This window comes from Sminthopsis crassicaudata, chromosome X, assembly GCF_048593235.1.
Source record: "Sminthopsis crassicaudata isolate SCR6 chromosome X, ASM4859323v1, whole genome shotgun sequence".
In the NCBI taxonomy this organism is placed as follows: domain Eukaryota; kingdom Metazoa; phylum Chordata; class Mammalia; order Dasyuromorphia; family Dasyuridae; genus Sminthopsis; species Sminthopsis crassicaudata.
In genome coordinates, this window is record NC_133623.1 from 83,704,253 (window position 1) to 83,731,130 (window position 26,878).

The 26,878-nt window shown below is 37.1% G+C and overlaps 2 protein-coding genes across 15 annotated transcripts in view; one reads left to right on the forward strand and one right to left on the reverse strand.

The window, feature by feature from the left end:
• LOC141549151 (transcriptional regulator ATRX-like) overlaps nt 1-26,878 on the reverse strand; it is a 463,311-nt gene that overhangs the window by 2,177 nt on the left and 434,256 nt on the right. The window contains exons 1-7 of one of the 3 annotated variants that reach the window (XM_074278526.1): nt 15,248-15,364; nt 14,773-14,826; nt 12,925-12,968; nt 12,513-12,619; nt 10,807-10,920; nt 4,717-4,823; nt 3,567-3,631 (exon numbers count right to left, since the gene is read on the reverse strand). In XM_074278526.1, coding sequence (XP_074134627.1) covers nt 3,567-3,631; nt 4,717-4,823; nt 10,807-10,920; nt 12,513-12,619; nt 12,925-12,968; nt 14,773-14,793 — 458 coding nt within the window. In that variant the 5' untranslated portion in view covers nt 14,794-14,826; nt 15,248-15,364. Of the gene's footprint in view, nt 1-3,566; nt 3,632-4,716; nt 4,824-10,806; nt 10,921-12,512; nt 12,620-12,924; nt 12,969-14,772; nt 14,827-15,247; nt 15,367-26,878 lie in introns of those variants that run through there. The other 2 variants (XR_012484237.1, XM_074278527.1) reach the window with 2 other exon arrangements.
• Nucleotides 19,587-26,878, forward strand: part of LOC141549152 (transcriptional regulator ATRX-like) — a 50,942-nt gene continuing 43,650 nt past the window's right edge. For 2 of the 12 annotated variants that reach the window (XM_074278533.1, XM_074278530.1), the window contains exons 1-5: nt 19,601-19,673; nt 20,095-20,149; nt 22,788-22,831; nt 23,130-23,230; nt 24,809-24,922. In XM_074278533.1, the coding sequence (XP_074134634.1) occupies nt 20,129-20,149; nt 22,788-22,831; nt 23,130-23,230; nt 24,809-24,922 (280 nt within the window). In that variant the 5' untranslated portion in view covers nt 19,601-19,673; nt 20,095-20,128. Of the gene's footprint in view, nt 19,674-20,094; nt 20,150-22,787; nt 22,832-23,129; nt 23,231-23,590; nt 24,923-26,878 lie in introns of all 12 variants that reach the window. The other 10 variants (XM_074278534.1, XM_074278532.1, XR_012484240.1 and 7 more) reach the window with 9 other exon arrangements.

Sequence of the window (26,878 nt, forward strand, 5' to 3'; positions counted from 1 at the left end):
AAAGGTTTCTTTTCCAGATCAGTAATGCTAGGGTCCAAATTTTTAAGACATTTGCAAATTCTCTATGTTTAATAAATATGTTTTCAATTTAAAAATTTTCAAATACACTATCCTATTGAAGCTAAATGGCACAAAAGGCAAAATGTGTTTTGTAGGAAGAAAACCAAAAGCACTTATTGAATTTAGGGAATACTTTGTGTTAGTTATTAATAAAACAAAAGACACAAATATAACAGGCATTGCCTTCAAGGAACGTAGATTCTCTAGGGAGGAGACAAAGCACACACACGCACACACATACACACATACATTTAAATACAGAATACATGTGAACTAATACTGAAGCAGAAATTAGAATCGAGATACCGCAAAATATATTGCCCTCTACCAAGAAACACCTAAGTTTTGAGTGCAAAGTTTGATTTCAAAGACTGGTTTGAGGCCAATGATGGAGGAAATTCAGAAGCTGCTAAATGAAAAAGAAGAACTCCCCAGATCATCATATCATTTCAGCAGGATAGTTCGTCCAAATCTAAGAAAATAGCATTCAACTCCATCAAAAGTAAAATAAATAAAATATTATCTTATTATTATTATATTATTTTATTTTGTTGCTGGGCTGGGTCCTCCTGGGTTGCTATGGAAACAAGGCCTCCTTGTACCCAAGTGGCAAGGGGGAGTCTCTATGGTGATCAGCAAAGGGGTCAAGATCTGGCTGGTGCCTCGTTCTGGGGGTGAGGGCCCTACCTTGAGGTCTTCTTTTGAAGAAGGTGATGGCTCAGCTGCCTAACACATTGTTGTTCAGGGAGAGGGTGGGTCCTCATGAAGAGGATAAAAGGAGATAGCCCAAGATACAAATAATTAACAGGAAATTCCTGTCTTAGTCTAGGTTAAAGGAGGTAACTTGAGACACAAATGATAGAATTTATATCCTTAAGAGAAATTCCTGTCTTATCTACACATATCTCCAGATCCTCTTGGATAACATCTCTATACAAACTTTGTTTTATGACCCTGATTATGTATGAAAAGAATCCCCAAAATTCTATTTCTTGCTCTTGGTGCTTCTTTGCCTAGTGCCTGCCAACTCTGTTCTGGCATTCCCTCTCTCCCTTTACTATCATCCCCTGTGCAGGCAAGTCTGGCCTTTAAGCTCCCTGGAGGACAAATGCCTGCCTATCCCTTTACTATCAAGGAAGACTTTGTTTTAACACCGCTTTGAGTAGCGAATTCATTCACTAACCTGACCTGTCCTTGGTTACTTTGGAGAAGAAAGCATTGAACCATCTTTCCCTTTGAGACTCATTTTACTCCTCATCACTCACAGATGAATTGCCCTACACTTGGAACTCTGCCCCCTGCTGTGAGGTCTATGTACTCCTATTACTACTACTACTACTACCTACTATTGCTACTAGGAACTACTACTACTATCACCTATTACTACCACTAGTTACTACTACGACTACTAGTTACTAGTACTAACTACTAGTTACTACTACTACTACATTGTCACTTGTGTTCCTCTCACCCCAGTGAGACACAACTACTTCAGCTAAACTTTGATGGAAGATAGGGATTTTGAGAAGCCAATTAGCAAAGATTTCAGAGCAATGCAAAGGGACAGGGACAGAAACTTTAAGGTGAACTGTAAACTTTAATTGAAATGAAATTTCATTAATTCATGTTCTTAATGCCTGTTTCCACAGCCACAGGGCAGGTCATTGCAATCAAATTTGTTCTTTGAAATGGCATCAGTACCAATAGCCCTCCCGATCCTTCCCCTCAGTGCCATCAATTTGGGCACTGAAAGCTAGACAAGTTAGTTGTAACTAAATTCTAAGCCCTCCTCCAAAACCAGCCACCAACAAGATTATGTTAATATGGAAACCATCACCAAGGCCTTTCACACCCCACCTCACCCCTCCCCAAATTTAGCCAAAGAGCTAAATAAACTCCACACCCCAGGGAGGCAACCAGGGAAACCAGACCCCCACCACTCCTGTCCCCATCTTACACCCTAAGTCCTGAAAGCCAGCAGCAAGCAGCACCAAAATTTAGAACAGCAAAAGACCAGAGGAGAAGTGTCACAATAAAAAAAAATCCGAGTCAAAAAAAGCAGAAAGAAAATGTGAGGAAAAATAAAAAAGAAAAAAACTAGGGGGAAAAAGTTACTTTCTAAAGATAATGACAAGTTATTGTAGTAACAGGCAAGATCGAGGTGTATTTATAAAAGGACAACAGTATCAAAGTGGTTATATTTGGAGCCCCCCAAAATGTGATTTGTTCTCAGATCCCTGAAAAAAATCTTGGAAGAGCTGAAAGGGTATTTTTAAAAGCATAAACTAGAAGAGAACAAGTCTAAAGGGTTAAATTGAGAGGAAATTAAGGAAGTAAGTACTTAGTTATTGAAAAGAAAGGAAGCCAAGAAGGTCAGAGTGAAAAAATGCCAACACACTTAACTTAGGTACATCCCCACAGGGGAGACAGAAAACAAACTGGGATCACCAGACTTTCAGCCTTCCCAAATCTGTTTCCCGGTCCCTCGGATATGATGCAGCCCTTGCACACAGTGTACTAGAGGCCCCAGTAGTGGTATAGACCACAGTACTTTTCGAGAAATCTCAGGCCAAATTTTGAGTAGATGCTCATCATTTGGGGAAATGCTGAACAAAGTGGTGTGTGAAAGTAACGCAATATTGTTGTGATATAAAAAAGATGATGATCAGGCTGATTTTAGAAAGACCTGTAAAGATTTACAAGAAGTGATGCTGAGTGAAACAACCAGAACCAGGAATGCATTGTACACAGTAACAGCATGAATATACAATGATCAACAGGAAAGACTTAGTTCTTTTTTGTACTCCCCATAGATTTGACAGTCAATGGCATCTGTATCCAGAAAAAAGAACTATGGAGATTGAATGTAAATCAACACATGCTATGATCACATCTTTTTTTGGTTTTTTCTCTCCTCTTGTTTTTCTTTTTTATTCTGATTCTTCTCTCCCAACGTGATTAAAAAAAAAATGTGGATTAAAAATGAAGAATTAAAAATTTCAGAGATAAATGAAATGACTCAACAACAAAGAATAGAATTGTGGCCGTTATGTTGGAAATTCAGTATGAAGTAGACGTTGTATTTTTGTCTGTGTGTGTTTTGTGGACACCTTTGTAGTACAAGGTGCCTTTAGCCCAAACATTTATTTTAATTTTAAACATCAAGTGCAACAAATGTATAAATTTCTCCAACATCTAAGTTCAGAGATATCCTGAAATTAGCGAAAAAGGAACCCAGGTTAACAAAATCATGGGCAGCTCAAAAAGACCTGAATCCAAATGAAAAATTAAACCATAACAAGCTGAATGCCTCTTTCTCTTCAATCAGAAAACATGAGTAGTTATAAATTTAAAACTAGTATACCTCAAATTTGGAATATATGCTATAATCTCTGACATTTAACATAGTGAAGACTCACTGAAAGAATAAATAAATTAAAATAAATAAACTATTTAATAGATCCCCAAAAGAAGAATGTTTTCTATTTTGGGAGATATATTCCTACCTGCAGTGCTTATCAGGTCTAGTAGAATCATGGCTTATGTCCTCATTTACATACATGTAGCAGCTCTAAAAGAGAAATTAACATTCAATTCTAAATGGTTTAAATCTGTTAAAATATTAACGTTCACACAGCACAAATTATAAAATGCTTAAATCCACTAAGCATACACTACATTTAAACACAAAACTGGGGTGATAACTTTAGTCATAATGAAAAAATGAAATATTTTGCAAAAGTAAAGAACTGCCAACAAAGTAATGACCTATCATGGGGAACAGCGGAACAAAATGTCTATGAAGAATTCACTTTGTTAACTGATAAGCTGATTTAAAGAAAATTCAAAACATATTCAGAAAAAAATGTGCAAATGGCTAAATGGAAAATAAGCAGCATCCAAGGAAGAGCAGAAAACATTATTAGTACAATCAAAAACACAACTTTTGATGCCCTCAAACACACTCTATATGGTGATAGAGTCTGAAAGACTTCAGATGAAGTCCTTTCTCAAATAATTTATTCATTCTCACAGTTAATAAATAAAACAAAATATAGTAAGACAGCTTCATAGGGGTTATTGTGCACCAAACAACTTTACATGTGTACAGCCCTTTAGAAATCTTAAAGTGCTAAGGAAAAGAAGCTATTATTAAAACAACTTTTATTATTTCAATAAATACTGATCCCCAAAGAGGTCATTTGAAAGGTTTTCCTCTCACCAGAAGCAGGAACAATTGAGAGCAAAATATTACATATCCTGTCAAACATGAATAAGACTGAGGTTTTTCTAAATTAACAATATTCTTAATAATCAAAAAGGGTAAAAATTACCTCACTATGATAGTGTCAAGACACTTTGTGGCCCACAATGACTGATCCAAACAGTATGAGCTCACAGGTTGGGCACAGAGAGTCTTTATGTTTGTCTTCATGTATATTAAAAACTGAAGTTTATCTAAACTAACCAATTTATTAATCAAGTCTGATCAGCACTTGTTGCATCTCACTTCTAAAAAGAGAATCTTCACTTTTGAAATGAATCATTACGGAATTCCTATAAATAAAAAGATGTCTTACTCGAACAGGAGAATTTTTTCCCAAACAAAAGGCAAAATAGTTTACAGATAATCTCATCCACTTCATAACTACATACCTTACAAATAAGAACATTCAATGCAGGATGTCTATATACTGAATCCTCATAAAGGTTCACTTCTTGTGCACAAGCAGTACAGCTCACAATGTGATGAAGTCTTTCCCCTAAACAAATAAATTATAAACATAGTCTGTTCACAAATACAATTTTAAATTTAATCAAACCCTGGAAACTGCATTTTTATAACTCAGTATCTTTTTGTCCATGTCCTATTTGCTTAATCAATAGGAATTTACAAAGATATGTGTATTTCCATCAGTTTACTGTTGCATGCTTATTCAAAATTGTGGATAAGTTTCATAAATTTCACAAACTAATAAATTTTGTAACTGGAAGACATCTCATCATACATTATCCTGAATTCATTTCTGCCTCAATTTCCTCACCTTTAAAGTGAACTAGAAAAGGAAACAGTAAACCACTATAAAATTCTTGTCAAGAAAGACCCAAATGTAGTCACAAAGAGTCAGACACAGGTAACATGACAAAAACTTTAAAACAAGGAAGAAAGACATTGTGGGAACAATAATCACAATGAAGGAAGAGAAAAAGATGAATTATTAGTATGAGAAATAGAAGGCCAGCTGGGGAAGGAAAGCAAGGATGGTTAAAATGGAAAATAATTCAGGACTTTAAAAATCAAAATGAGGGGTCTATATTTTTGCTAGAGACTAATTAGGTAAAGAAATAGCACAGACAAACCAATCACTAAGGAAAATGATTATAGCAACAAAGATGTGGAGGAATTGAATTAGAGTGCTCAAAGTAGGTGATTGCTCAATAGTTGTAAACAGATATTTGAAAAAGATGAGGACAAATGAGTTACCGAATTTCAGCACTGTTAAGGTAGTTAAAAATGAAATTAAGGACACTACAAGAGAATGGAGAGGTATTAAAAGAAGAGGATGGATCAGGAGTTAAAGACATGGGCATAATTAGACAATTGTAATGGAACAGTAGACTCCAAAGAAAGAACATCCCACAAAAGTCATATGATTATCTTCACAGATGCAAGGAAAGGCCTCTCCACAACAAAGGACCTGTTCCTATTAAAAAGTACTAGGGACTAATAATAAATGCAGTTTGCAATAAAGTAATAAGTAAAATCTATGACCGTCATCAGCAAGGATAACCTGCAATGGGGCTAAACTCAAAGCTTTCTCCATACAATTAGAAGAGAAGCAAGCCTTCCCCTAATCAAGCACAGCAAAGAGCACATGATGGTTTCTTTTCTAGCCCAGGGCAGCCTAGGGAGAGAGACAGAAAGGTCTGTGGAGACTCAGGAGGGATCTGGCCACCAGCAAATGACAGTATTGAGAGAAAAGCAGTGTAATGTCCAAGGAAAATGAAAGACAGAAGAGATCCTGGGAGATCCAAGAGCATTTGCTGGGTGGAGGAATGAGTGCGCTCTGATATAGATCACTACATGTTTCCAGATTACAAGACTTGTGAGCAATGGCTGAGTGTGAAATGTGTGGCTCTGGTCCAAGCAATAAGAGGAAGAAAACGGTGAATGCAAAGTATCTTTACAAAGAAAATACCGTGGAGAGAGAATTCTGGGAAGACAGAAAAGCCCTTCAGAAAATCAAATTTCCTTTACAAAGAAAAGACAGAATTTTGCCTCAGAGAGGGCAGAGAGCATAGGAAAACAAGTCAAACAATTGTTCTAAGACAATTTGAAAAGATCCCAAAAAAGACTCAGCCTCCAAGGGAGAAGGAGAATGGAGCAAATTATCTTACATCAAAGTGGAAAACAAGAATTTTTACAATGACGAATAATGCTTGAACCTCACTCCCACGGGAAGCGGATCAGAGAGAATAACAGCCCGAATTGGGCACAGGAACATGTTTACTTCTAAAGTAGGGAAGAGAGAAGGGAAAGAGGGTCTGTGGAGGAGGTGAGCAGGATGAAAAAAAGAGATAAATGGGTAAATGAGGGAAAGATAATTTGAAGGGTACTACAGAGTAACCTAACTGCAAATAGGAATGGGATAAACCCAAACACAAAACATAAGTGGATTAAAAAGTAAGAAATACATCGGGAAACCAAGAGACACACAACAGAGTAAAGGTAAGGCCTGGAACAGAGGGTAGTTATGATGATTTCAGATAAAGCAAAAGCAAAAACATGTCTAATTAAAAGGTATTGGGAAATGACTTTTCACTAAGAAGTACCATAAAAAATAAAATATCAACACGAGCACCAAATGATGCAATATCTAAATTAATTTTTAAAAAGTTAAATGAGTTGTAAGGGAAAAGCAACAACACTATACAAATGGAGGCCCTCAACTTTCCCTTTTGAGAACTAAATTAATCAAAACAAACAAAAAAGAAGTGAAAGAGATGAACAGTATTTTTAAAAAGTTAGAACTCTGGAGAAAATGGAACGGTAGAATTGAATGCATGTTTACTCAATGGTACAGGGCTGCACAAAGCAGAACTGAAGGAGCCCAGGAGAGAGGCGCGAAATGGGCAAACCAAACCTGACATTGCATCATAAGGAGAACCACACAGAAGCTGCTCTGAGAGAATACGGGTCCTGGGAAAGTATATGTCAAGGAGAGAAAGAAGTGGGATTGCAGCCAAAACCTTCACATGCAGCAAGTGAAGGATAACTGTGAACTGAGAGAAGGAATATACCCTGAGCTGCCAGGCTTTCATGGTTTTTTCGGAAAGAGACAAATAAGATCCAAGAAAAATATCAAGTAAGCATCGAGGATGAATTACAAGGGACTCAGTCAGGCAAAACTCTGTGTTTCCTGCGTGGAGATGTTCACGCTATGTCTGTGACTGTCATTAGTAATTTGTTTGAGAGAAAGCCAGAGGCAGAGAAGAGGATGATGTGATTCTGAAAAGCAAAATGGGGAAGGACAAGTTAAAAAGATAACTCCATTTCACAGATGAATGAGCAAGAGCAAGGAATTAGACGGGGAGGGGGACTGAGATTTCTGGAAGCCTACTCATATCAGACATGGGTTAAAGGAAGGATGGTACATGCACATCTATAAGGGGATCAAGTCCTTTATATCTATAAAGAAATAAGATGGTCTGGGAATAAATGTATTATATTAGTCAGAATGGAATAAAGAGAGAGGGAAAAGAGGGAGAGTGGGGAGAATAAGGGAGGGATTCTTGAGCAGGTTAAGTAGTAGCAAGGCCAAGGGGCAGGTAAAGCAGAGGAGCTGGGAGATAAAAAATAAGAGATGCACAAAACATAATAATGAACAGGAGCAGAATTTATTAGAAAACAAAGGCAGGGGTAGTAATCACTTATCCCAGACTAGGTCAAAAACTTGAAAGATTCAGTCAAAATACGGAAATCTTCATTATGTGCCAGGCATGTCAATGCTTTTATATGTATGTGTATACACGTTTTATATATATGTATATGTATATGTATATATATGTATATGTATACATATATACATATATATCTGCACATATACATATATATAGACATACATAAATAGATACATCCTTCCTGCAGCCTGCTTGACTGAATTGCAAGGAAGGAAAGGTGGAAAAGTATAAAGTAAAAAGTACACAACAGAGAACAAAGGAAAACCTACCAGGAAGCAGACAGTCACAAATACAATGTCCTCTATTATTCTATAGGTTTTCTGGAAATTGAATTTATTATTACATATTTTGAACAGTCCTTTACATTCTGATATGCACATCACATTTTTTTTTTTATCTTCTTTTTAATTTTTAAGTTTTAAACAAAACCTGTTTTTTTGAAGAAAGGCTTGGGCTTCATAGCATTTCTATTCCTTCTGTTATTGTCTGCTTGCATTTTTGTTTTCCTTCTCAGGTTATTTTTACCTTCTTTCTAAATCCCATTGTTCTTGTGCAGCAAGATAACTGTATAAATATGTACACATATATTGCATTTAACATATACTTTAACATACTTAACATGTATTGGTCTACCTGCCATCTGGGGTAGGGGGTGGAGAGGTGGCGAGAAGTTGGAATACAAGGTTTTGCAAGGGTCAGTGTTAAAAAATTACCCAAGCATATGTCTTGCCAATAAAAAGCTATAATAAAACAAACAAAAAAAGAAAGGCTTGGGCTGAATTGAGTACAAGGAATCAAGTCTAAAAATTAAACTCTGTAGGGAGGAATAAAAAAGAGCAATTATTTCATTTAAATGAGAAACAAAAGGAAGAACTGATAAGCTGGGGGGGGGGGAGGTCAGATGCTGCAGGAACTTCACTGTTTGTACCAGAAAGGAAAGAAGACTTAGAGGGGACAAGGAGCAGGAGGGCAAGGTGGCAGGAAGAAGTAAAACAGCAACAGAGAGAGAGAGAGGGTAAATAGAGTGAGGAGGAAAGTGGGGGAAATAGGAGGGAGGAAAAGACACAAGTATTAATTTACTCATAAGGCAGAAATAGAGAATAGACTTAAATTCAATAGCTTGTTGCTTTCAAGCAAAATGAGACATAGGTGTATGTGCACATAATACCTATCATAGAAAAATGAGATATACACAGATAAAATAAAGAGTAGGGGCAACAGAACGTATTATATCAAAAAAAACTGAGGTGTTAATCATGATTTTTAATATATTTTCTAAAGGAAGACAAACAAAAAGAAAACCCCACAGACAGCACGGTCACAGAGTTTCAGAGACAACTGAACAGCAAATTAAGAATTGGGAGAAAGGAAAGGAATTAACAAAAGGGATCAACAAGAAAGTAAAGGCGAAACAGCAGGAGCCAAAGCCAACAGAAAGATTTTAAAAAATATAACCTACTTTCTAACAGGTTAAAAATAAAATCAAAAACACTTCATCATCATTATGGCAAGACTACTATTAGTTCAGAGTGAAGAAAGCTCCCAATGAAAAAAATTAACCTTTTTCCAATCACAAACCATCCCAAAATAATTCATGTTGACCAAAATTTGACTATATTTCTTCATAATAATGCGCTGTAACTTTTGAGAAAGATAGCAAAGCAATCTGATTACGGTGTTATATGAAACATTTGGATAGAAAGGTCAACTAAGGAGCCCTTGTCAGGCTGATTATTTCCTGACAGAACACTAGATTGGACTACAGCCTATATAGTTAACACCAATATACTCATATCAAACCAGATCAAAAGTAGGCCACAAACAAGGGTTTTAGGAACATTTTAAATCTTACAGAATAAAACTGGTACTTACCTGACTTGCAAAATTTGAAGGAAGGATTTTGGGAGCAAAAGGAAAAGAATGTTGAAGTATTAAAATATTCAAATACAGATAGCAAGTTACTGCCCCTTTAGACATCATGTTGTTTTTTTTTTTTTGGGGGGGGGGGTTTGAGACAAAAGGCTTCTGTTTTTTCTTTCTTTGTATTCTTAGTGCTTAGCATAACACTTGGTAAATAATAGGTGCTTAATAAATGTTTATTAATTGACAGTTTGCTTTAGTTTCAGTTACACAGTTTCTTAAGTCCAACAGTTATCCTTCCTTGATTCTCCAAATATTTTGACACTTGATTGCTCCCTCTTTCTGATTATTTCATCTGGTTTGCCCAACACATTATTTTGTTATCATTCTCCTATTTCTAATCCTCTTATTACCTTTCAAGATGTTTCCTCTCCCTCTGACCATTATTTCTCCTATTTTGTTAACTGGCCATTTCCCTAAGTAAATTAATTCTGCACATTTTATTCTTTTTTTCTCATGATAATGGACATCTTTGACCCGAGGCGTCCTTGGCAAAGGCCCCACATCTGAATGTCACCATCTCCACCCTGGACACCACCCACTTGTTCTGGCCACCCACCCCAGGGAATAACATTAACCTGAACACTCTAGGTTTGCTTGCAGAAAAATACCTCTCACCCTGGGTATTAACCTCAACATCACAGGCACAGGAACTGACACTTCATTTTTACCTCCACCACAGGAAGAATATACTTTTCCTCCATTCTTTAAGGTTAAAGAAAGAGTTCAATTTTTTTTAGTGTTCTTTCCACTTACAATATTGTAGTCTCTTTTTATTACTGCATATCTTTCAATGATTTTCAACATTCTTTATGCTATTTTACAAAATATAGTTTGAAATTAACTTTAAACTAAACTACTTACCAACATGTCTTTTGGAAGTTTTAATCCTCATTCTCCTTTTGTGCCTAACTTTAGGCTCTTGGAAATCATCTTTGTAGTCCTTCTTTTTTGGTTCTGGTTGCACAACCACATTACCTACAATTTAATAACAATCGTGATGCAAATTATGTGAAAACACTAAATCCACCCTGAGTATCAGAAATAAAAACAAAGTTTTAAAAACCAGTGGATAAAATGGCAGTTTGCTCCAAGATGCTAAGGGACTTCAACACAAACTCATACTTGAAATCTGGAAGTCTCTAAAACCAGAACTGTGATATTCAAAATGAAATTCTTTAGAAAAAACCCACGGGAGGAAGGTGGAGCATTAATATTGTCTTTATTGTTCTTCCCAAACTAAAGCCTCAGAGGGAAAAAGCAATCCAAAGATTTAGAATTCCCCATGTCGTTTGAGGATGTTTAGCTTTATTCTCCAAGATCAAAGGTTCAGAGTATTACCTTCCCTCTGGCCTAACATCAAAGTGCTGGTAACAACAATGGAAAATCAAGTCCCTGAACTCAAGAAGCTCTCATTCTCATCAGTGAAAGCACACAAAGGAGACTGCATCTGTAAGTCAGACAGTCATTTAGCTTCTGTCTGCCTCAGTTTCCTCATTTACAAAATAGGAGTAAAACCAGACAGTTGATGTGGGACTGAAATGCAAGTTACAGTGGGCTTATTATATAAAGCTCGGGGTGTCATCTGTATATGGATGAAAATTAAAACCTGTAGTGCACAATAATCACAATGAGAAATGAAAGGTCCCAAGGCCGAGAAGTAGATGTGAAATATAAATAATAAGCAAGCAAAAGAAAAAAAGAGAGAGAGACCAAGAAATAGAGAGGCAGGAAAATAAGTCCAAGAAAAGAGGTGATACTTTAGCAAGTGTATGAAGAGCAGCAAAGAGATAAAAATAGGATTAGGACTGAGGTGGAGGGCAGAAGGATAACTATTAGATTTGGCAGATCAAGTGCCTGGACACTTTGGTAAGAGCATTTAGGTGTCTAGGTCTACAACTGCAAGAAAATAAGGCAAAACCTGAATGAACTAGAAGGCCACAGAATTTGAGGAAGAAAGTAGACAAGCAGGAAGTGAGGTGCCCCTCCCTGTCAAGGTAAGTTAAAAGCTTATCTGTACAACTGTTTCAACACAAGGTCATCCTCTAGATTATGAATGGGTAGAAAATGAAGATGAATATTAGAAGCAGACCCCAAAGTCAGGAGACAATCCAAGAAGTGGCAAAAAAGGTCAAAAGTTCCCCAAGATAAAAGCCAGCAGCTTTTAACTTAAAATAAAACAAACATGATCTTTAAAAAAACCCTCCCGGGGATAATTTGGAAAAATGAATAAAAAAAAATAAAGATAAAAACCCTCCCTATATCAAAGCCATTTCAAAAATTACTAATTTGCAAGGCAGTTTAAATTAAGGGCTTATATATAAGAGGCTATTAATGACAAATAATGACAAATGATTTTGAGTAAGCCATGTTATTTTTAGTACCTGTTTCCTAATCTGTACTATCAGGGGTTTAGAAGAATTCTAAAATCCCTTCTGGCTATGAATCTAGTTCTTCTATGACTAAAATTTTAACAATGAAAAGTAGTTTTATACAAAGAAAACCAAATTTTCTACCCATAAACAGGAGTGTAAACTTTCAAATATGTAAACAATTATGATACAATATACCTTCTGAGAAGCTTTTTGTTACAACAGAATCTGAATTTTCATCTGAATGAAATGGATTGATAGATTCATCCACAATCTGTCCATCATCACAGTCCATATGTTCTTTCCTAAAGAAAATTTTAAATCTATGTTTATACTTAAAACAAGTGAAAGTTTTCAGAAAACCAACTTCCTTGGTGAGTGTTAGTAAAGTTGATATTAAAATAGTTTCAAACAATGTTCATTATTCCATATGTAATTCAGTACTGACTTGCATCACTTCATATCCTTGTATCTTTCACAAAGATTTTGAAGGAGAAAGAGCGGAAGACAGAGATATAAAGACAGCAATTAGATGGACAACGTCCTTGGTGTATTTGTACTTTTAAAATAAATCCATGTATTTTGATTTTGGTCAGAAACACTAACTAACCTCTCAGGGCATGATGGCTTCGGTTCTTCAGAACAGCCACTACCCTAAAAAGAAAAAGCAAATACAAGTGTTAGCGAATCCACGGTTTTTCTTTTTCGGGTGTATACAACTCTTTGTGATGGTTTTGAATGGCCAAGCATTTTGTACTTGGTCTTGCCACTGGAGTTTATTGATATGGAGTGGGGAGTGGGGGAGCTAAGGAACAGAAAATGACATCATTGAAATGGTATTTTGGGAAAATCTCTAATGATTAAAAGGTTACTAGAGCAGAGTGGATAAAAACTTAAGTCAGGATATTGCCGTTGTCTAGGTGTCATATTATAAGCAAGGCCTGTACAAGGGGGAGAGAAAGGGAGTATCTGAGAGGGGTTAAGAAGGTAAAATCAATATGCTGGGTCAACAACTTGGATATAGAGGGTAAGAGACACTGAGAAGTTCAGAATGAGTCCTAGGCTGTAAGCCTGAGGGACTAGAAAGATGGTGGACATCCTTGTCAGAAATAGGGAAGATAGGGAAATTAATCTTACACATACGAGACTTAAATTGTCTCCTTCACATGCAGTTCTAGATGTAGAAAGGCAGGTGGAGGTAGAAAGTGAGTTTGCACTTCTATTCTCAGGAAACATGTTTTTGCTGAGTACCTGAGCTATTTCCCTTTTTGCTCTATTTTTTCATCCATTTCCCAGGATTTTCCCTATTTCAATTGGACGTTGATGCTGGGGAAGCAAATCTAGTAAAATAATAAGTGCAAGGGCCCTGAAGATCTCATCTAATATTTCTTGAATGAAAGGAGTTTGCAGATCTTCCCGGCCTTTTCTCTCTCTTTTCTATTGTGCTTTCTTTCTTTATGAATAAATTACATAGAAATTTTTAATATTACTCTGTGTCCTATCCTCTTATCTAGGAAAATCTATTCCTTGTCCATACAATATATTTATCTTCAACATAGTAATTTGGCTAATACAGTTAGAATTTCTGAAATGCTTGAATTATAGCAATGAAAATAAGCATTTCTGATGATGTAACCTATATCTTGTTTGGAAAAAAAATTGTAAGTTTTATTTTGAACATATTTTCTGTCATATTTAGACCCACACTGTTTACAACAATTTATTCCTTATGATTGTCAAGGACACCATCGTACTCCCGAGTCGCCATCTTTTCATTTAATTAATTATGAATGCCCTATACACTTTATTTTTTAAAAATTATTTTATTTTTAAAAGAGTAATAAAAGAGAAAAATCAAAAAGAAATATGAAACAAAATAAAACCGAAGAGAACACTGTCAAGTGTTCAACAGAATATCAAAGAAGATTCAAAATATATTCAAAAAATTACCAGTTTAAGAAAGTGTATACACACACACGTATATTAGTAGAAGAATTATATTAGTAAGTGTCCCTGTTTTTTTTCCTTGTAAATTGTTCTTTTGTTCTCTGCTGTGAGCCTTTTTTATTCTTTCATTTCCCCAATTACCCTCAAGCAGGGTATAATAAGAAAGGATATATTTACACTAAAAATAATATGTTTAAAAGTGAACTTATGTCAACAAACATTTAAATACACACACAACAAGCGTGTATCAGGAAACACAATTTTTATTACACATCGGATATTGCCTTAATGGTAACAGGCACGAGTCATACTGAGATTACATGTCACAAAAGGCCTTTTTTCCCCCTGTGGCCAAAGAATTAAGAATCAGAAACACCCAACCAGTGATTAACATCCCCTCTTCCCTGCCTGGCTCGTTTATTTGGATTCATAAAACATTTTACCACAGGATCAGAAATGATAAGGGTTTTTTTAATGCTTAAAATTCATTTACAATTGAAGTCACACTTACCTTCTCTTCGGGACTTTCCATTGAAAAGATCACTGTGTTCTCCACAGAGTTTATCTAGAAAAAAAACATGTAAGATCCAAATAAATCGTTCACGTTACCAATAACTTCAACGGAAGAAAAGAAACACAACAATAGAACATTTTACAAGTCAAGTCAGTGAAATGGTTCAAGAGCAATTGATTCCAACAATATAAAAGCCGGAAAATGTCACTGATCCTGTCTAGGAGAATCCACTATGACATTCTCAATGTCGAGAAAGAAACTTACTGAAATCCCTCTAAATGGTTGAGGAAAAGGAAAAACTAAACGAGGCCGAATCGAGGCGGGAAAAGAACTGAAATAACGCACTGAAAATAAAGGGAAAATTCTTCAGAGAAACACAGAAAGGACTTATGTTTACTAAGTAACTAAAGGAAATGACAATAAGAGGAAAATAAAAGTAAAAAAACATGTCTTTAAAAGGAGAAATATTTACCTCGGGAGCTGGAGCTCAGGAGACGCCATCTCGCTTCTTCCAAGATGGGCCCCACCCACCGAGCAACAGGAACCAGCGAAGATGATTGGACAACCAGTAAGCCAATCATCGCAACCGGAAACCAGTCGAGCTCGAGATTCTCGAGGTCACAGTGAGACTCCAGGATTGCGCGTTTCCATAGAAACTGTTTTGTGCTTCCTCTTCAGTCACCCCGCCCCCCCCTTCTCACTCATTCTCTTTTTTCTGATTCCCTCCTAATTTCCTCCCCCATGTCTCTCATTTTCTCTTCTCCTTTTCCTGCCTCACCCTCTCTCCCCACTTACCCCTTCTTTCCTCAATATCACCATTGATGAATATGGAATTGCACGTATTTAATCCATATCGCATAACTTCCTGTCCAGGGAGGAGAGAGTGGGGGAAGGAGGGAGAAAAATTTGGAGCTTGCAAAGGTGAATGTTGGAAACTATCATTGTATACATTTGGAAAATTAAAATACCATAATAAGAAAATAAATTAGATTTTCAAAATCACCATGGAACCATTACTCCAAATATTCAAATAATTGCTACATTTATTTCCATATCTTCCCTTTTTCGTCACGAACAGCTGCCCCAGGCAGTACATTCGCACTTCCTTCATCTTTCCATCTTCTTCACAGCTGCCAAATTATCTTTTTCTAGCATATCCCCAGTCATCTTCTATCGTTCTCATCACCAGAAAGTTACATAATCCTGCTCCTACTGACAGGAAGCTAGTGAAAGGTCTCCACAACTCTGATGAAGTCCCTGTTATAATTAGTCACTTCAGTCACGTGACATTGTGAACCATGTGGGAGTTTCTTGTAATTTTTCAGTTCCTTCTCCACCGCATTTTACAAATGAGCCAAATGAAGTAAAACTGACTTGCCTAGGGTCGTTCAGATAGTACTAAAGTGACATTCCTGTAACTTTTACACTTCCGGTTCAATTTCCTGTCCTTGAACCTGTGCTCAGATATGAAAGAAATTGGTATTCTGTGCCTCAAAACCCCTGTTTCCCATCAGAATTTGTCTGAAGCTCATCTGCCTGCCTTGCTGGCACAGGAGAGCAGTGAGTGCCCAAAGCAGCAATAGTAGTAGTGCTGGTGGTAGTGGGAGGGGGAGGAGGAGAGGGGCCAGGAATGAGGAGAGCTCCCAGCAGGGAGCCAGGCAGAGTTGAAGCCTTGGGCAATTCACCTGTGAAGACCCACAGGCTCCCAAAGCCACTCTCTTAGGCAGGGGAGCATATAGCACAGCAACCCATCAACTGAGCAACAGTAGGTTTTTAACAAACTTCTTTTTTCTTTTAGTTGATCAGTTGAAAGCATTTAAGTTGTCCATTATAAGCCAAATCAGGGTTCTAAAATCTCAGAAAGAATCCATTCCAAAGCAATTTGTTTTTACAGAGTCTCATCATTCAGTAGTAGACCCAAGTGGTAGGATTTTATTTTTCCTTTCTTCAGGTTATTGTAATGTGGGGAGTTGTTAGAAAGAGTTGGGCTTCCATCTCTTGTTCCCTTAATTTTCCCTTTTATTTTATGAAGAAAACCAAACAACCCTTGAAATTCAGATAAAATAAAATCTATTACAAAAATGAGAAGGTGATTCTAAATTACAATGACATTTCTCATTTGAACACACACACAAACACACATACAGAGTTTAAAACGTTAAAGTACAACTTACCTGCATGCACCTTTAGTTTCTACAACCTCTGAATTTTACCTAAATGTTCAAATCAAAGCTTTTGATTGTTTCCCAAATGATACACAACATTTTGTGAGCCAGGAAAGGGTTCAAGGGCCACTTATTATTTCAGAGGGTGGCCTTCACCCTGGAATTTTCGCTGTCATTATTCCCCAAACCTGCCTATTGATTTCTTTCCTTACTGGGAGTGCTGCTCTATGCAAAAATATACAGAAAGCTCTATTTTGTAAAGTTCAGGTTAGCTTTCTAAAATTCCTCCAGAAGGACTTTTGTCTCAGCAGCACAGACACCACAAGAATGGACAAGAACAGATCCAAACTCTTTATTGTCTCCTATACAGTCTGTGTCTGTCATAGTGTGACCCAGTCTCAGTCTGATCCAGTCCTCCAGCAGTCTGCCAGTCTCAACCAATCTCCCCCCCAGTCTGACTTGGTCCCCACTTTAAATACCCTATTACAGTTACCTCATTACAGCATACTGAGTATGTGTGAACTAGAGAACTATTATCTCATTTTTCCTTTTGGATCTGATTTTCTTGTGTAGCAAGATAACTGTATAAATATATATACATATATTGGATTTAATATATATTTTTAACATGTGTTGGACTACCTGCCCTCTAGGGAAGAGGGTGGGGGAAGGAGAGGAAAATTTGGAACAGAAGGTTTTGCAAGGGTTAATGTTGAAAAATTACCCATTCATATCGTTTGTAAATAAAAATTTGTAAAAAAAATATAATAATAATAATCAAACAAACAAACAAACAAACAAAAAAAACAATGTCAGTGTTTCAAAGGCTGAGGTTCTAGAAGCCAGGATGGATATTCAGCAAGCTTTGCCTGCTTCCTCTTCCTCACCCATGATACTTCATTAAATTTACATATCACTGCAAAGGCTGGCCTCCATGCCTCCTACAAAGTAGGCTCCTAATGAATGCTCACTGTTCAATTAATTGACCTTCAAGAACATGGCACACTCTTTCATTGCCATGTGATCTCTGCAGTTTCTGAAATATTTAGACTTGAGGTCAATATATATATATATTCTAGAAACTCCAGTATCTCCCCTGTACACCTGGAATTAAATAGAGCCTCCAGTTGTTGACTTTTAAAGCTCTTGATTTTTCAGCTATATCTTACTTTGCTAGTTTTATTATATACTCTGCTCTTCCCTGGGTTTTACTGTAATTGCCTATTTGTTTTTGATTTCACATGACTCAGTTTCCAGAAATTCCCCATGACTTGCACAACATGGCTAGCACATAGTAGGTGATCAATACATGTTCACTGAATTGAATTGATGAGTTTATACCGAATGCTTTTTAATTCATTCATTCCTGGCTAGCAGTACAGAGCCCTATCAGAAGAGATGAGACCTTTGGGATTCTCAAAAAATCAAGAGCCTCCACCAACTTTTTTCTGGAAATTTTTCAAAAGGCAATGTCAAAAACATCAAGAAAAGCTTGAGAAGGTGGGGTTACCATGGGAACAGTGGATGTGACTACTTTGCAGATTATCAGGATAGAGCCTCGGAGGTATCCTTCAGGACAGATTCCTATTGCTTCACGAGGTCTGGTGAGTGTTTTAGATTATGGAATACGTGATCTTTCACAGGTGATTGAAGGAGAAAAGGGGGCAGTATGTTCTAGATAAATGAATGCATCACCATCACCTAAGCCACCATCTCCCCACTGGCCCAGATAGAAACTGTACCATGCCCTGAACCCCAAAGCCTGGGAAAGAATAGACCCCGAAAGTTGCCAGACACATTTCCAGCCCATTTCCCACAGATATTATGGAGGGGAAAATCCTTGGAGAGACAGAACCCACCTTCCACCACCAACAGGAACTGCTGATAAGTTGGCCGAGTGAACACAAAAACACACAAGAGTGCTTGCAGAAGCAGCATTCTCCTCCAGACCAGCCAGGCCGCTGCCAGCCCACCTCTCCCAGCCAGAAATTGGGGAAGTATCTCCTGCAGAGAAGGGACCAGGCAGCTCTAGTCACCTGCCAGCCAGCTGCCGCTCACAGGACAGGCAGCAAAGTCACTGAAAAAGCAAACTGAGGCAGGGGCAGGAGACAGCCTGGCATCACAACTCATTTATTGACAAAAACTGCTGAGAAATGGGAAAGTAGAGTAGCTGTGATAAAGTCCAAAAGGGGACATGATTTTGACATGAAAAGGAATATCATAAGCAAATTAGGAGTACAAAGAAAAGTTTGCCCCCACTCTCTCCTCCCTGGACAGGAAGTGATCCCATATGGATTACATACGTGCAATTCCATATTCATCAATGACGATTTGGACTAAAGTTTGAAACTGACACAGTAGCATTATAATGGCAAAAGAAAAAAAAAAAAGAAACAGGATGAAAAGGAAAAAGGAGAGAAATGGGGAGAAAGGATGCAAGACAGGACAAGAGAAAATGAGAGACATGGGGGAGGGAATTAGGAGGGAATCAAATAAAGGACAGGGAGTGAGAAGGGGGGGCGGGGAGAGCGAAGAGGAAGTGAGACTCAGTTTCTATGGAAACGCGCAATCCTGGAGTCTCACTGTGGTCTTGAGAATCACTAGCCCAATTGGTTTCCGGTTTCGATGATTGGCTTACTGGTTGTCCAATCATCTTCGCTGGTTCCTGTTGCTCGGTGGGTGGGGCCCATCTTGGAAGAGGGAGATGGGGTCTCCTGAGCTCCAGCTCCCGAGGTAACTATTTCTCCTTTTAAAGACATGTTTTTTACTTTTCTTTTCCTCTTATTGTCATTTCCTTTAATTAATTAGTAAACATAAGTCCTTTCTATGTTTCTCTGAAGGATTTTCCCTTTATTTTCAGTGCGTTATTTCAGTTCTTTTCCCGCCTCGATTCGGCCTCGCTTAGTTTTTCCTTTTCCTCAACCATTTAGAGGGATTTCAGTAAGTTTCTTTCTCGACATTGAGAATGTCATAGTGGATTCCCCTAGACAGGATCAGGGACATTTTCCGGCTTTTATATTGTTGGAATCAATTGCTCTTGAACCATTTCACTGACTTGACTTTTAAAGTGTTCTATTGCTGTATGTTTCTTTTCTTCTGTTGAAGTTATTGGTAATGTGAACGATTTATTTGGACCTTACATGTTTTTTCCTAGATAAACTCTGTGGAGAACACAGTGATCTTTTTCAATGGAAAGTCCCGAAGACGAGGTAAGTGTGACTTCTTCGATTGTAAATGAATTTTAAGCATTAAAAAAAACCCTTATCATTTCTGATCCTGTGGTACAATGTTTTATGAATCCAAATAAACGAGCCAGGCAGGGAAGAGGGGATGTTAATCACTGGTTGGGTGTTTCTGATTCTTAATTCTTTGGCCACAGGGGGGAAAAAAGGCCTTTTGTGACATGTAACCCACTGAGATTGTATGACTCCTGCCTGTTACCATTAAGGCAATATCTAATGTGTAATAACAATTCGTGTTTCCTGATACACGCTGGTTGTGTGTGTACTTAAATGTTTGTTGACATAAGTTCACTTTTAAAGATATTATTTTTAGTGTAAATATATCCCTTCTTAATTATACCCTGCTTGAGGGTAATTGGGGAAATGAAAGAATAAAAAAGGCTCACAGCAGAGAACAAAAGAACAATTTACAAGGAAGCAAAAAAACATGGACACTTACTAACATAATTTCTTCTACTAATATACGTGTGTGTGTATACACTTTCTTAAATTGGTAATTTTTGAATATATTTTGAATCTTCTTTGTTGTTTTGCTGAACACTTGACAGCGTTCTCTTCGGTTTTATTTTGTTTCATATTTCTTTTTGATTTTTCTCTTTTATTACTCTTAAAAATAAAATAATTTTTAAAAAATAAAGTGTATAGCGCATTCATAATTAATTAAATGAAAAGATGGCGACTCGGGAGTATGACGGTGTCCTTGACTATCATAAGGAATAAATTATTGTAAACAGTGTAGGTCAGGGGTAGCTAGGTGGCTCAGTGAATAGAGCACCAGCCCTGAATTCAGGAGGCCCCGTGTTCAAAGTTCTCAGACACTTAACATTTACTAACTGTGTGACCCCTGCCTCAGAAAAAAAAAAAGACAAAACAAAACAGTGTAAATCTAAATATGACAGAAAATATGTTCAAAATTAAATTTAAACCATTTTTTTTCAAACAAGACAAAGGTTACATCAGAAATGCTTGTTTTCATTGCTATAATTCAGACAGTCCAGAAATGCTAAGTATATTAGCCAAATTTGTAAGTTGAAGTTAAATATATGCATGGACAAAGAAGAAACTTTCTTAGATGAGAGCATAGGATACAGAGTAATAATAAAAATTTCTAGATAATTTATTCATAAGGAAAGAAAAAAAACAATAGAAAAGAGAGAGAAAAGGCTGGGAAGATCTGCACATTCCTTTCATTCAAGAAATATTAGATGAGATGTTTAGGGCCCTTGCACTTATTATGTTACTAGATTTGCTTCCCCTGCACCAACGTGTAGTTGAAATAGGGAAAATCCTGGGAAATGGATGAAAAAATAGAGCAAAAAATGAAAATAGCTCAGGTACTCAGCAAAAACATGTTTCCTGAGAATAGAAGTGCAGACTCACTTTCTACCTCTACTTGCCTTTCAACATCTAGAACTGCATGTGAAGGAGACATCTTAAGATTAATTTCCTTATCTTCCTTATTTCTGACAAGGATGTCCACCACCTTTCTAGTCCCTCAGGTTTACAGCCTAGGACTCATTCTGAACTTCTCAGTGTCTCTTCCCCTCCATATCCAAGTTGTTGACCCAGCGTATTGATTTTACCTTCTTAACCCCTCTCAGATACTCCCTTTCTCTCCCCCTTGTACAGGCCTTGCTTATAATATGACACCTAGACAACGGCAATATCCTGACTTAAGTTTTTATCCACTCTGCTCTAGTAACCTTTTAATCATTAGTGATTTTCCTAAAACACCATTTCAATGATGTCATCCTCTATTCTTTAGATCCCCCACTCCAAGTTAATAAACTCCAGTGGCAAGACCAACTACAAAATACTTGGCTATTTAAAATCCATCATAACCTACCACTCTTCTGTCTTTCATGTTCTTCTCATCTTACCCTCTATGACACACTAACACTGGCCTCCTGGCCATTCTCTGAACAAGACCCTTTATCTCTGGTCATTCTCCGATTTTTCCCCATCCCTGCAATGACCTCCTTGCTCATTTCTAGCCACTGATTCTGTTCCTTTAAGTCTAAACTAAAATCAGACCTTCTCAGGAACCTTCCCTAGCCCCGCATAATCCATTGTCTCCTTTTGTGGACTTTTCCCATTTATACGGTATATAGCTTCTTTTAATCTGTTTTCTTGTTATCTTGCTATAAACTTGTCAGCTTCTTGAGCACAGGGACCATCTTTTTGCCTCTTTTTGCATCTCTTGTGCTTATCTCATATCAGCTGGAAATGTGGTCTGTCATTTATTGAAGTAAACTCTGGGATCTGTTACTTGATGTCACCAACAATCTGACACAACTGAAAAATGACTGACCAAGAACAACTTTGGATAGCAAGGTGACAATACAGAATGGTCTGGATTAGGAAAATCTTATTTTCCCTAGTTTACATATGATGTCAGAAATTTACTCATGGTATGATCCTGGGCGATTCATTTCACCTTGTTTGTTTTAGTGTCCTCACATGTAGAATGAGTTGGAGAACTAATGGCAAACCACTCCAATATCTTTGCCAAGAAAAACCCACATGAGGGTCACAAAGAGTTGTATACAAGTGAAAAACAAAAGCCGTGGATTCTCTAACACTTGTATTTGGTTTTTCTTTTTAGGGTAGTGGCCGTTCTGAAGAACCGAAGCCATCATGCCCTGAGAGGTTAGTGTTTCTGACCAAAGTATTTTAGAAGTACAAACACACCAAGGATGTTGTCCATCTAACTCTCTCTTTATATCTCTGTCTTCTGTTATTTCTCCTTCTGTATCTCAGTGAAAGATACAAGGTATGAAGTGATGCAAGGTAGTACTGAGTTGTGTATGGAATTATGAAAAATGACTATGTGTATGGAATATTGAAACGAATTTCATATCAACTTTACTAACTCTCACCAAGGAAGCTGGTCTTCTGGAAACTTTCACTTCTTTAAGTACAAACATAGATTCTAAATTTTCTTTAGGAAAGAACATATGGACTGTGATGATGGACAGATGGTGCATGAATCTATCAATCCATTTCATTCAGATGAAAATTCACATATTCCAAAAAGCTTTGCAGAAGGTATATTGTGTCACGATGCTTTACATATTTGAAAGTTAACACTCCTCGTTATGGGTAGAAAATTTGGTTTTCTTTGTATAAAACTACTTTTCATTGTTAAAATTTTAGTTATAGAAGAACTAGATTCATAGCCAGAAGGGATTTTAGAATTCTTCTAAATCCCTGATAGTCCAGATTAGGAAACAGGTACTAAAAATAACATGGCTTACTCAAAATCATTTGTCATTATTTGGCATTAATAGCTTCTTTGGTATATAAGCCCTTAATTTAAACTACCGTTCAAATTAGTAATTTTTGAAATGGCTTTGATATAGGGAGGTTTTTTTTAAAGATCATTTTTGTTTTGTTTTAAATTAAAAGTTGCTGGCTTTTATCCTGGAACTTTTGACCTTTTTTTGCCACTTCTTGCTTTGTCTCCTCACCCGAGTGTGTGCTTCCAATATTCATCTTCATTTTTTACCCACTGTTTATTTAGACACTGACCTTGGGGTGCATCAACCAAATAGGTAAGCTTTTAATTTACCTCACTTCCTGCTCATCATTTTTTTCCTCAAGGCTTTGCCCTTCTAGTTCATTCAGGTTTTGCCTTATTTTCTTGCAGTTGTAGATCTAGACACCTAAATGCTCTTACCACAGTGTCCAGGGGCACTTGATCTGCCAAATCTACTAGTTATCCTTCTACCCTCCACCTCAGTCCTAATCCTATTTTTATCTCTATGCTGCTCTTCATACTCATGTTATAGTATCTCCTCTTTTCTTGGATTTATTTTCCTGCCTCTGTCTCTCTCTCTCTCTCTCTCTCTCTCTCTCTCTCTCTCTCTCTCTCTCTCTCTCTCTGTCTCTGTCTCTCTCTCTCTCTCTCTTTGCTGGCTTATTATTCATTTTGCACATCTACTTCTTGGCCTTGGGGCCTTTCATTTGTCTTGGTGATTTTTCTGTACTAAAGGCTTTAATTTTCACCAATATTCAGTTTACACTTGACCTATGTATAAAAAAGCACATTGTAACTTGCATTTTTCAAGACCCACATCAGCTGTCTCGTATTCTCCTATTTTACACATGAGGAAACTGAGGCAGACAGAAGCTAAATGTCTGATTTATAGATACAGGCACCTTTGTGTGCTGTCTGTCACTGATGACAATGAGAGCTTCTTGAGTTCAGGGACTTGATTGTCTATTTTTGTTATCAGTGCTCTGAAGCTGTGCCAGATGGCAGGTCTGGACCTTTGGCCTTGGAGAATAAAGCTTAAGATTCTAAAACGTCGTGGGAAATTCGAAATCTTTGGAATTGATTTTCCCTCTGAGGCTTTAGTATGGGAAGAAGAATAAAGACAATATTAATGTTCCACCTTCCTCCCATGGCTTTTTTCTAAAAAATTTCATTTTGAATATCACATTTCTGGTTTTGAAAATTTCCATTTTGCAAGTAAGAGGTTGTGAGGAAGTCCCTTAGCATCTTGGAACAAACTTGTCATTTTATTTTATCCAGTGGTTTTTAAAACTTTGTTTTTAATTCTTATATTCAGGGTGGATTCAGTGTTTCACATAATTAGCATCACGGTTGTTATTAAATCATAGATAATGTGATTGTACAACTAGAACCAAAGAAGAAGGAAGACAGAGATGATTTTCAAGAGCTTGAAGTTAGGCACAAAAGCAGAATAAGGATTAAAACTGCCAAAAGACATATTGGTAAGTAGTTTAGTTTAAAATCAATTTCAAAGTATAATTTGTAAAATAATATAAGGAATATTGAAAATCACTGAAAGATATGCCCTCATATAAAAAGACTACATACAATATTGTAATTGGAAAGAACACTGGAAAAGTGTTTTCTTCCTGTGATGGAGACAAAAATGGAGTGACAATTCCTGTGCCTGTGACAGGTGTTAAGACCCTGGGTAAGAGGTATTTTTCTGCAAGCAAACCAGCAGTGTTCAGGTTCATGCTATTCCCTGGGGTGGGGATGGGGTGGCCAGAACAGGTGGAGTGGCGATGGTGACATTAAGGAATGGGGCCTTTGCTGATGGTGCCTCAGGTCGAAGATGTCCATTATCACGAGAAAAAAAGAACAGAAACCTGGAGAATTAATTTACTTAGGGAAATGGCCAGTGAGCAAAATAGGAGAAATAATGGTCAGAGAGAGGGGAAACATCTTGAAAAGTAATAAGAGGATTAGGAATAGGAGAATGATGACAAAATGATGTGACAGGCAAAAAGGAAGAAATAATCACACAGAGAGAGCAATCAAGTGCCAAAATTGTTGGAGAACCAAGGAAGGATAAAAACTATTGGACCTAAGAAGCTGTGTAACTGAAGCTAAAATAAACTGTCAATTAATAAACATTTATTAACCACCTATTATTTACCTGGTGTTATGCTAAGGACTAAGAATGCCAAGAAAGATAAAACAGAATCCTTTTCTCTCAAAAAAAAAAACCATCATAGTCTAAAGGGAAAGTAACTTGCAATCTACCTTTATTTGAATATTTTAATACTTCAATATTCTTCTCCCTTTGCTCCCAAAATTCTTCCTTAAAATTTTCCAAGTCAAATAAATAAGTTCCAGTTTTATTTTATAAGATTTGAAATGTTCCTCAAACCCTTGTTTGTGGCCTACTACTGATCTGCTTTGATAGGAGGAAATGGGTATTAACTCTACAGCCTGTAGTCCAGTCAGTGTTCTGTCAGTTGACCTTTCTATCCAAATGTTTCATACACCACCATAAGCAAATTGTGTTGCTATCTTTCTCAAAAGTTACAGCTCATTATTATGAACAAATATAGTCAAATTTGGGTCACCGTGAATTATTTCGGGATTGTCTGTGATTAGAAAGAGGTTAAATTTTTTCACTGGGAGCTTGCTTCATTTTGAACCAACAGTTGTCCTGATGAGGAAATCCCGAAACTCTGAAAAATCCTTAAAGGAGGAAGCCTCCTTGGAGTGTGTCTCAGGGAGGGGACTCCACCCTAAGCAGAAACAGTTTCATCTTTGTTATCTGGCTCAGTCTGGAAACCCATGGAATAAATTCAAATTCTAACCCTGGCTGGAACCCAGCCAGGAGCCAACCTGGGACTCCACCCACTGGCATCTTTAGCTAAATCTCTCACTATAAAGGAGCCAGACTGGAGCCCTCTCTTTGCAGAGTTTCCAAACATGGCAGCGTTACGCCTGGCATGCCAAAGGAACTCTGCCCACTGGAACAGTGGTTCTGGTGCCCTCTTCTCTTTACTTAATACCTTCTAATAACTAGACTTTAACCTTACTTCCAAACCCCCAAATAAACCTCTTTTATCAATTTAGGTTTTTGGGTCTGTAAATTCCTTTGCAGGGGACTCTTGAGCCACTACTAGCCCTCATTTAACTCTGTGTTCTTGCACCGAATCCAAAAGGGTTGCAGGGGGGCTCTATTTGACTCCCTGTGTCCTGAACCTTCCACTAGACCTCAATTAAACCCTAATTTCATTTAGGTACCCCCTATTCTAAACCTCATCAGTCTTGCCATAATGATGATGAAGTGTTTTTGGTTTTATTTGAACTTGTTAGAAAGTAGGTTACATTTCTAAAAATCTCTGTTTGCTTTAGCTCCTGCTGTTTGCAATTCACCTTGACTTTCTTGTTGATCCTTTTTGTTAATTCCTTTCCTT